Here is a 10,480-nt window from a genome sequence, read left to right as displayed (position 1 = left end):
ATTAAAAACACTGAAAGAAGAAGAAGGAAAGAAAGAGCACAATTAAAAACACTGTTAAAGAAGAAGAAGAAGGAAAGGGCCAAAAATGGAGGAGGGACAAATAAAAAGTGTGTGGAGAGGAAATGAGGGACAACTGCAATTGAGGATAAGTATGCCTGCCTGCCTGCCTCCCCTGCTTCATCCCTTCCTGCTCTGCATCCTCCTCCTCCTCCTCCTCACACTCAAGATTTGATTCAGACAAATTTTCGGGCTTGCCAAAGTAGATGAAGGTTCTAGGTTTCCAGACAGCTTCCCACCCTCCTCTCATGATAGCAGAGAAATTTAGGGTTTTCTGAGCCCCTGAAGTGAAGTGGCAACACAAACCTATGGTTTTTAAACACACGACGAAGCAGAGGCGCTGTTAAAGAAGGTCGAGAGCTTCCGGCGTCGCGAAAATAAGGAGCTGATGAAAAGCAAGAGTTTCGGACACCAGGGAACAGAGAATCTAGCGCTTCAGACACCAGGGAAACAAAAAATGTGAAGCGGTTAGAGTTTCAGACGCCGCGATTTGGAAGGGGTGAAGAAATTTAGAGTTTCATAGAAGAGGGTAAGAAATGAATGTTTTTGCTTCAGTCTCGGTGCAATAGTAGGGTTTCAAACTCGATGAAAGAGGAGATTCAATGCTGAAAAGTTAGGTTCTCAGACATAATGAAATAGAAGATTAGATCATAAAGATGTTAGATTTTCAGACATGATGAAACAAAAGATCGGATGATACCACTAGTGAATGTGATGGAACAAGAAGATATAGCCATGAGCGTTTCTCATCCCCATAAAGATAATGGAATTAGAAATGGTGGAGTTATAGCAGAGTACAAGATTGAAGAGAGTACGAGTAGCAACAATAGTAATAGCAACAATAATTACAGCCATAACAACTACTACGACAACAGTAACAGCAACAATAATTACAGCTATAACAACTACGTCAGTGGTAGTATGTGTCCTTATCTGGGTTGTCAACAAAGAGTTAAACCTGCTAAACCTGGTCATGAGACAGCTTGCAGTCCTCTCCATCATCTGCTTGTTATGTGTAAAAGGTTTTGTACTAAGAACCCGAGCTTCGATACCAGTCTCAAGTGTTTCTATTCGTTAGGAGATATTCACACAACTCCTCATTGTGCATTTGATACATGCCCTCAAACCCCATGTTATAAAGGGAAATGGTGCTCTGAACAGCACTTCTTGTATTGGCTACAATTCTTTACCAGGAATTTAGACCCTGTTCAGAGGTGTAAATTCCAGGGCTGTCCTCGGCATGTGTTTGTTGAGGTAAAGAGCGACGGAGTTTCACTTCAAGTCCATGATTTCTGTTGTTGGACTCATTGCCAATACCAATATATGCGCCCGAACTCTTTGCCGCTTAGACCAAATAATGAGGTATGCATTACTTTTAACTAATTTCTTTTGTGTGATAACGTCAATATTACCTTATTTTATAGAACCACAATATGAGATAGAGAGGGTTTTTTAAAGCTAGAAAGAGACAGTTTGTTTGAGATTTCCTCCAAACTTCATAGGTAACTTAGCTGAAGGGAAATCTGTTTATATGTGCACATATAAAGGACATTATATATAGTGCTCCTTGTTTGGGACAGGTACATGTTAAGCTCCTTGTTTTGAACTACTAACACAGGAAATATTGTTTATATTGCTTAAAATTAGGATTAGCTCTAAAACACTAAAGTCATTAAATATCCTTATCACACATGCCAAGTTTTTTGAAGAGAGTGGTTGGTTTAGAGTTCTTGTGAAAGGGAATTGGTAGAGGAGAAGTTAGCTGGCTAGAATTCTCTAGGGGAAAATGGGCACCTTTTTTATTCATCTAAATGTGAAGCGCAATCATCTAAATGAGCACTTTTTTCTACTCATTTTTTCCTGCGTTTAGTTTCTTATCTAGTGTAGTTAAGATGCAGAGCGGCTACTGTGTGGAACTCACACCTAATGCGGCTATAGAGTCCTTGAAGGAATATGTGCGCAATAAATCTTCTCAACCAAAGGGCGTGCTAGTCGATGAATGCTTTTTCAACAAACATCCAGAGGATGTTCTAAATGAACCTGGTAATTCTTTTGGAAAATCTCTTGGTTAGTAAAATATTGTTTCATTGATTTAAACGTCTGTCATGTGCTAGGGTATCAATCTTGTTGGATAATTGTAAAGTGCAATTGGAATAAGGGTCAAAGAATGCTGAGGACAAAAGATGGATATCACTGGAAACAACATGGCAAGCCTTGTAAGTCCTTTATCAGTGATAGTGAAGTGACTCGAAAACATTTGAGCTATACCAAGTTGGGAGGAAAGAAAAGAAACTTGGATGATTCTGTTGAATCGAAAAATTTCCATATGGTTGAGTATACTTTAAGTGATGTGGAATTTAAAGATTATTGTGTAGTGAAGCTTCAAAAAGGGAACTCCTCTAAACAAGGGAGCAAGAGAAAGCGTATCCCAAGCCGTCGATGTATGCCAAGGTTAGGTCGTAATGATTCGAATCGAATGGTGGAGAGTAATTTGACTGTCCTTGACGATTCATCTTGGTGGGATGCTTACTTTCCCATTAGTCCCAACATTTGACGAAGAAATTAAGACTACCTGTATATTCTTGTGTGGATGATTGAAGTATCGATATGTGTGTGTATGTTATTTGGGAATTGTTTTTGAGGAAAAATTATGTTCGTGATGGGAATCCATTTGTTGACTTGTGTGTGCTATATGTAAAATGGATTTGAGGTTGAATAATCTTCATGAATTCTCTTTTGCCAGTGGGATATTATAAAGTGTTGTACACATTGCAAACCAATGTCGATGGAGTTCAACAAATGTTACTGAACATTGTTGATGAATGAAAGCGAGCCTTGTCAGTACAATGATGTTACAGATACAATGTGAGTGGGCATGATTTTTGCATATTGTCTTGCCGTTGATTAGGTAGATGAGATACATGAGTCAAAAGGGAAACTTAACAGTGAGTTTATTGGAATCTGAGCTCCAGCCTAGAGTTAACATTATCCCTGGTTGACACACTAGGTTGTATGTAGACACCAAGATCGAACAAATTAGAAGATACAATCATTGAACCCTCATCATGAGCATTGAGTATCACTTTCATAATGGGTCGAAGAATGATGAATCCATGAGCAGAAAAAACAAGATGCAAACGCGAGTCTAGAGCTTTCAGTGTTTATTGTCTTTATCACAGAATGAAACCACTTTTTGAAGTCTACCGTCATCTTTGTTGGCATTGAAGTAATTATATTGTTAGTTGGCATTGAATTTTTGTAGGTAACAATCATCTTTCATTAGCATCAACCATCATAATTTGCTTCCTCTCATGGAGTGATCTCTGATCTACTAGAATAGCTTGAGTAGATTTTAAAATGTATATTAATTGTGAGTAGTATTTATTTCAGTTGCTTTTCCCTTGAATTATGTCTTTTCAAAGCCAAGTTAGCTTAGGTTACAAATGTACATAAATCCTAACTAGTTGTCACGTTTAAGTTCTATTTTTACTTTATTTTATTTTAGTTCTGATGATTGGCTAAATACCCATTTTGTTGTAAACCAACTGTCTCATGGGCCAATTTTGGCCTTAATAAGACGTTAATACATCTTTCTTTCTCACCTTTGACCATGAACGCTGTCCAAGCAGATTAGATCACCGTCAAAGTGAAATCATAACAGATTAGTTATCCTTTTAATGCCCAACCCGTCACTGGAAGGGTCAAGGTTGATCCTTGTAGTGCTCAAGAAGAGGAATATCAATCGCTTGGCCAAACATCAGCCTTTATGATGGCGTGTTGTGTGTGTGAAGGGAGAAAAACTCCTAAAAGCCAAGTTTTACAAGAGGCCAAATTTCTTGACTGAAAGGTCACTAGAAAAAGAGAGGAAATGATGAGTCAGTTCAAGGTGTTCACAATCTTTGCACCAACAAAGTTATATCTCCACTTTGATACTGCTGATTGAGGGGCGCAGACCATTGTATATCCTATTGAAGACCATTATGCTGCAACTGATGTTGCAATTATGTAGAGCATGCCTTATAACAGGAAATTATTATCGTTGACATCTGATCAATGCAGCTGGTAGGGATTTTCAAGGAACAAACCATCCATGCAATGGCATTTTATTAGAAAATAAAGAGTAGAGAATGTCACCATTTCATCTAGAGTGAGTTCCACTTTTTCCATTCAAAATGCGATGAGTCTCTTTTTACATAAAATCAACATGCATTTTACATTTGATGTTTAATCAAAGTCTTTCATTACATTCAGATCCCCACACACTAATTTGATCAGGATTTTGATCTCTTACTTGGACCACTAATTTCATTGGATTTCTACTAAGGCATATAGCACTGTTTGATTTTTTGCAATGCCACTTGGATAATTAGTTACCCAGAATATAATAATGAGCTAAACATTACATCTTTTCCAAATTTCTTTTCGTTTTAGCTTCAAATTTTCATCTCTGAACACTTCAATCTCATATAGTTTGGGCCAATCTTTTCCAGTAACTGCCAGCAGAAGTCATAAGACACTCGATAAATTATAAGCAGGCAATTACTGGACAGTACAAATTTATTTATGAGAGCAAATAAACAAAAAGCGCACCGAAAATTCGGTCCTTCTCTGGATCCCAAGCTATACCATTCAATACATCAATGAACTATAAAAGCAAAAAGACAAAGACCACGTCAGTTTAAATCTGAAAAAAGAAACTAAAAAAATAAGAGGAAACTCAAAAACCCATGTATGTTTATATCTGAAAAAAATTAACTCATTATCTTCAGAAGCTCCTACTTTTCCTTTTGCTATACAGAGAAATCCTTACATTGTTGCCTTCAGCAAGAAGATTGCTCCTGTCATTGATACAAATTTAATTACTCAATTTACTACATTAAAACAAAGATAATTATATGCAAAAACAAAATGCAATGAATTGTCTGTGTTTCTGTACCATTTGAAAAAACCAAACATAAATAAAAACATGTATATCGCTTTTCTAATGGATTTAAAAGATTACAAGTGCTACCAAACTTGTGCATATGTAAGTGTTTAACCTGAGTCCATGAAGAAGAATCCAACCAAGTACCCTTCCGTTTTTAGGGGAGATCCTAACAATACAATCCGTCTGCCAAAAAAAAAATGAAAGGTCAAAAGACACATTTACATGGAAATTTTGTCAAATTTCTACGCAATAGTTTTCAATAGAACCAATAGATATATTACCATCCACACATTGGCCCATAGTTCATCATGAACATATTCTAGCTCATTAAGCTGAAAGATTTCTTTGGTCTCATCCTTCACTACATATTTTCTTTCCTCTGCATAGCATAAACACAGATATTTACAACACATTATGATTGTATTTCCAATGCTCATGTTATCTCTTGTAATTAGAGGAGTATACAATATTAAGCTCCCAGTTTATCTTGAGATTGATTGAGACAATGAGTATACACCATATGATGATTATTGAATCAGCATAATGGTCTCGTTCACATTATGGAAAATATTACATATCGCAAATTCCTTTCCCTGTCTACCTTCTCCCGTCTTAAAACAATTAACAAATTATAGTTACTAGTGATTATATGACAATGTGCAAACACGAGTATACAATATTAAGCTCCCAGTTTATCTTGAGATTGATTGAGACAATGAGTATACACCATATGATGATTATTGAATCAGCATAATGGTCTCATTCACATTATGGAAAATATTACATATCGCAAATTCCTTTCCCTGTCTACCTTTTCCCGTCTTAAAACAATTAACAAATTATAGTTACTAGTGATTATATGACAATGTGCAAACCTTTGAAAGTAGATGGTTCCATCACATATATAGTTGAACTGCCATCACTCCCATATAGGACTTTACCATCAGTAGCCAATCCCCATCCATCTTTCATTGGATGTTGGAATTTCCCTGACTATGAAAAATGATATGAAAGCATGATCGTTACCAAAAATTGAGGATTTATTACCGAGTTTCCATGTTTTTATAAGTTTTTCTATTATAGGAAAGATAGAGGTACCCACTTACCAAAGAAAGAGTGCTCTCATCATAAATGAACCCATATGTGATCTTCCAAGCCACTTGAAGTAATCTAGCAAAACAAAGTAAGTTCATGTTAAAATAAACTGAATATGCAAAGATAATTAAGACTAAAGACAGTTAAGAAGATCAGTTAAGTCTGACCTGTGATTGAAAAGGGTAAGTCCTTCACCAAAATATTGGCTGCTCATTTTGTTCTCTATTAAAACCTGCAATTTCACTTTTTCTTTTTTAATCAACGAAAGAAGGATGCTCTTCCAATATTCTGAGGTTTTCAAAACAAAGATATAACACTTTTCCACCTCTTATCCATCATAATCAAAGTAGGTATGCATATGAGATCCGAGAGATTAAACAGGGATAGCCTATCCAAGGTTTTCAAAATAGATTATAATATAGGTGCTAGAGACGTAAAGTAGGTATAGACATGAAATCAAGAGACACAACATCAGCTCTCTTTTGGCTGTTTAGCATTTCTATGGTAGAAACTTGAAAGAGCTTCAAAAAAACTGGACAAATGGGTGGTTATAATTTATAAGATATTAAAGTATATCAAGCACGTACCTTACTGTATATAGGTTCTCACATCCTTATATAATGCAACAGGGATTATTTTTCATGCTACAGTAAGTATAATTATTATAAGATCTTGATAGCAACATATTCGTTAGATGAAACTCTAATCAATTAATAGACAACCACTTAATCTGAGAATAATCAAGTTATACAATAATCCATCCTTTGATTGTTGGATGTTCTTATATTGGAGTCAGAGAACTACAATGCACTATGAAGCAGAACCAGGGAAGGGGAAGCATAACGTAAGGAAACACCGCTTCTTGCCATTGCGATAGGCGACCTGCAGCATACAGTTTTGTACTAGGAAAAAAAGTACTATATATTATAATCTGCAATTTGGCAGCATGGACACCCATTTTAGAACATGGTTCTTCCATCCTCTTCCATATGGAGGAATATGGATTACTTGGGTAAAGCCGACAAATTAAAGGCAGCAACTTGAGAGAAAATGTGAAGGAGGATTTGTTGTTTGCATTCCGATAATCTCTTCCCTTACATAATTCCTACAAATTCAACTATTCTGTTGATTTTATTTTCTACGTGATTCATGGGTTTGTTTAGTTGAGTGATGTTCGAAACCTTACATGTGGTGGAGACATCCAACAGTGAGTAAACCCTGGTGGTGTTAAGAGTCTACTGCCCGATATATAAGCCCAAGTTACATGGAAAGAAACTATTATTTGGGTGCAGAATAAAATCATCAATTCATACTTCATTAAATCATCTCAAAGTAGAGAATCTAGATAGCTTGACCAAATGCGCAGGCACAACAAAGATCTTTGCGAGCTATACCATGCAGATATAATATGAGAAGTCTATTACACATGAAGTTGCCCTGCCAGCAAGGGGATGTGAGACACATATAGCAACCTTTAAGTAAGAGTATCATCTTTTCAGAGCTGATGAGAGCACCCAATGAGAGGCAACTAGGTCTCTTCTTACTTGTGCCTCCCCATTACTGAACTATTCTATTACTATGGCAAGCATGAATGCAAGGCCTATTTAAAGAGTATTCAAAAAATTAACATATACTAGGCACTGCACTTCCCCAATAGGATTCATGTGTCAATCATCATTCACCAAGTAGTCTAGTTTCTATCATTGTAGCTCCTTGCAACTAATAGTTGTTTCTTTTTCCTGGTCTATATGTATATTGTGTCAGAAGAAACATTGTGAGTTTGCAAGCTTTTGAGCATTCATTTTGAGTGTCACTTCATTCCAAAGTTAACAGTTTTCATTGGAATTAAACAATTTTCTTAATTTCCAAGAGAAATAAGTAAAGAGGAAGCTGTGTAGATATAGAGCTTAAAAGATAGACCATACAGTTTACAATAGAATCTTTGGTAATGGATTCAAACCTCTCCAGAAGGTGCGTGCACTTTCCTTACAGATGACTGCAAAAATGTAGCATAATGGAAGAAGTAAGATGTTGATATTCCCTATTACTGCAAAGAAATCACATGCTCATAGTACATTACCCATGATAGATGATGAATTCATAACTTACTAATCCATATAATCCTGTGGACTCGTAAAATGTATCATTCCCTGCAAAAACAAGCCCCTGGAAAAGCAAAAAACTTGGGTTTACTGAAAGAATAAAAACCGATAGAGAGGCCATCTTATATGTGAATATGGGTGAAATCAAAGCTAGGGATAGGTAAATGAGCCTAATGGGCAACATTACTAAGCAATGAGATGCTTTGCATGATCCATGGGCAGAGATAGTGGCGCAAAAGACATCTCCATGCCACTAGCAACACAATTGGGTCAAATTCATTCATGTAATGGATCGGGAGAAGAAGATGTTCATTAAAGTAGATATATCCAAGTTTATGAATAATAATCCTTAACCTGAGGAGCTAAAACCTGAGCATAGAATAATTTCCGAATCCAGATTATGGCTATCCCCATTTATGGCTGAATGCTGATTGGCTTATCTCCAGCTTTGATATGAACCTATCACATATAAAACCTGTATCCAGATTATAACTATCCACGCTATAGATGGCTATAAGGCTCCCAGATGCTAATTGGCCTTTTTCTAGCCCCTGATTTGCCTCTTGTTCTCATGGTAAATGCTTAATTAGTAGTTACACATATGCTCAAAACATCTGAGGAGCATAGACTTTGATAGATGCGTAGTTAATAGGTACATAGCTTGCTCTTAACATCTATGAAACAGAGAAGTTCATAACCTGTGTGAAGGCCTGTGGATCATGCTCATATTCATTCACGATTTTGTATGCATAAATGTCATAGCTGCCCTTATGAGAATCGGAAGATGCCTGATGAAGCAAAGGCAGCAAACATACACACTTCCTTAGAGAAGAAACCCGCTCAATTGGAGCAGAAACCAGATTAGAATCCTAATTTAGCAATACATTCTCAGAATTTGACCTTTCTTTTCTGTTCACAATCTTTGTAAAATGACGTAAAATTGACAATATATCCTCAGATTTACAAAGTATTTTTATATTGAGAGTCACATAACAGTATCCCCTCATATGCTAATTACAAGATTCGTCTGATTTTTATGAAAATTCTCTTCATAATCATCATAAAAAATAAATATACAAGTACCATATACAATATAATTGCTAGAAATCTGACCTTTACCATATTTTCTTTCTAAAATCATTATGAAAAAACCTAGATTTAAAATATCATTGACATGATAGCTAGGGTTCTATCACATATTTCTCGTTAGAATCCTCACAAAAAACTCCAACTTTCAGACATCGTTCACATGATAATTACAATATTCTTTGATCTCTACAATTTATAACTTTAGAAGGAGAAAAAGAAAACTCAAATTTTACAAATGACAACTGTAAGATCTTTCGAAACTTCACCACAGTTTCTTTTCCTTAATCTTCAGACAAAAAGAAGAAGAAGAAGTAATTCATTTAAGAAGCACCGTCAATCACAAGAATGTCAAAGAAGATCAAATAAGCATACCTGCTTCAATCCGAAGCTTCGAGAAGCAGAGTAGATTATGAGGATTAACATCGCGAGAAGGGGACATAGAAACTTAATTAAATGAGTTTTGTTACTCTGGAGAAAGGAAGGGGTAGCAGGGGAGATACTCAATGACTTGACTGATTCTTGCCTCGCCATGGAGGCTTTAATGGAAGACCTTCGGGATAAAGATGAAGATGATGGTGATGGTGATGGTGATGGTGATGGTGATGGTGATGGTGAAGAGGAGGAGGATGAAATGCGAGATTTAACTTTAGACAGTGGCATCGGGGTGGGTGCAGAGTATCAGACAGAGGAAGAGGGGGGAAACAAAAGGGAAGAAAGTGAAACAAACGAAAAAGGAGAAAGCGAATGAAACGAAACGAGAGAGAGAGAGAGAGAGAGAGCAGAAAATATGTATCCCTTTGAAGGACACCCAGATTTCCAGAACACATTATAAATTTATATCTATAGCTCAATCCCCCCGGCACAGGCTCTTTGTATCTATCGGAGATCGGACAACCTGAAAGAAACCTTAATCCCACGATCCGCCACTACCATATCACATCATTAGAATGTCGTAGCCTATTGTTCCAAAGAAGAAAAAAAGAAAGTTGCATGCTCTCTCTCTCTCTCAAGAATGCCGCGCCCTCAATTCGACATCTAACTAACGTAAGGAATTATCTAGGATGTGCTATTGTAAAGGTTGACAGAGAGTTGGCAAGCATTGAGGCTCTCATGTCGTATGCTAAATCTTGAATGACATTCGTATTGATCATATAAAAGGTAAGTCTTCCCCCATACTTGATTCTTGAGAAGATTGTTTATATGTCGTTGA

General features: G+C 36.4%; 2 protein-coding genes across 7 annotated transcripts; one reads left to right on the top strand and one right to left on the bottom strand.

Annotated features, from left to right (window-relative positions):
- The first annotated feature begins 276 nt into the window (after nucleotides 1–276).
- LOC147848818 (uncharacterized) lies at nucleotides 277–2,735 on the top strand. Its single transcript, XM_087338083.1, has 3 exons — nucleotides 277–1,437; nucleotides 1,890–2,100; nucleotides 2,172–2,735. The coding sequence occupies exons 1-3, from the start codon at nucleotides 751–753 to the stop codon at nucleotides 2,609–2,611; spliced, it is 1,338 nt and encodes a 445-aa protein (XP_087194209.1). The 5' UTR covers nucleotides 277–750; the 3' UTR covers nucleotides 2,612–2,735.
- Nucleotides 2,736–4,285: 1,550 nt separating this feature from the next.
- LOC147848817 (glutaminyl-peptide cyclotransferase-like) lies at nucleotides 4,286–9,999 on the bottom strand. 6 transcript variants are annotated; one of them, XM_087338078.1, is made up of 12 exons: nucleotides 9,643–9,998; nucleotides 8,880–8,969; nucleotides 8,189–8,245; nucleotides 8,040–8,075; nucleotides 6,247–6,311; nucleotides 6,091–6,154; nucleotides 5,860–5,977; nucleotides 5,266–5,363; nucleotides 5,097–5,167; nucleotides 4,868–4,895; nucleotides 4,648–4,702; nucleotides 4,286–4,550 (listed from the first exon to the last, which is right to left on the bottom strand). In XM_087338078.1, the coding sequence occupies exons 1-12, from the start codon at nucleotides 9,928–9,930 to the stop codon at nucleotides 4,450–4,452; spliced, it is 1,071 nt and encodes a 356-aa protein (XP_087194204.1). In that variant the 5' UTR covers nucleotides 9,931–9,998; the 3' UTR covers nucleotides 4,286–4,449. The 6 variants fall into 6 exon arrangements, 3 of the variants coding, with proteins under 3 accessions (XP_087194204.1, XP_087194205.1, XP_087194206.1); XR_015531867.1 differs by having other exon boundaries at nucleotides 4,454–4,550; nucleotides 4,814–4,895; nucleotides 9,643–9,999; XR_015531868.1 differs by having other exon boundaries at nucleotides 4,454–4,550; nucleotides 4,814–4,875; nucleotides 9,643–9,999.
- Nucleotides 10,000–10,480: the final 481 nt, after the last annotated feature.

The sequence above is a fragment of the Azolla caroliniana genome, unplaced genomic scaffold (genome assembly GCF_043228905.1).
Source record: "Azolla caroliniana isolate FFs.n. ecotype wild unplaced genomic scaffold, voAzoCaro1.0.p SCAF_211, whole genome shotgun sequence".
NCBI lineage: Eukaryota > Viridiplantae > Streptophyta > Polypodiopsida > Salviniales > Salviniaceae > Azolla > Azolla caroliniana.
This window is presented reverse-complemented; position numbering and strand designations above follow the sequence as displayed.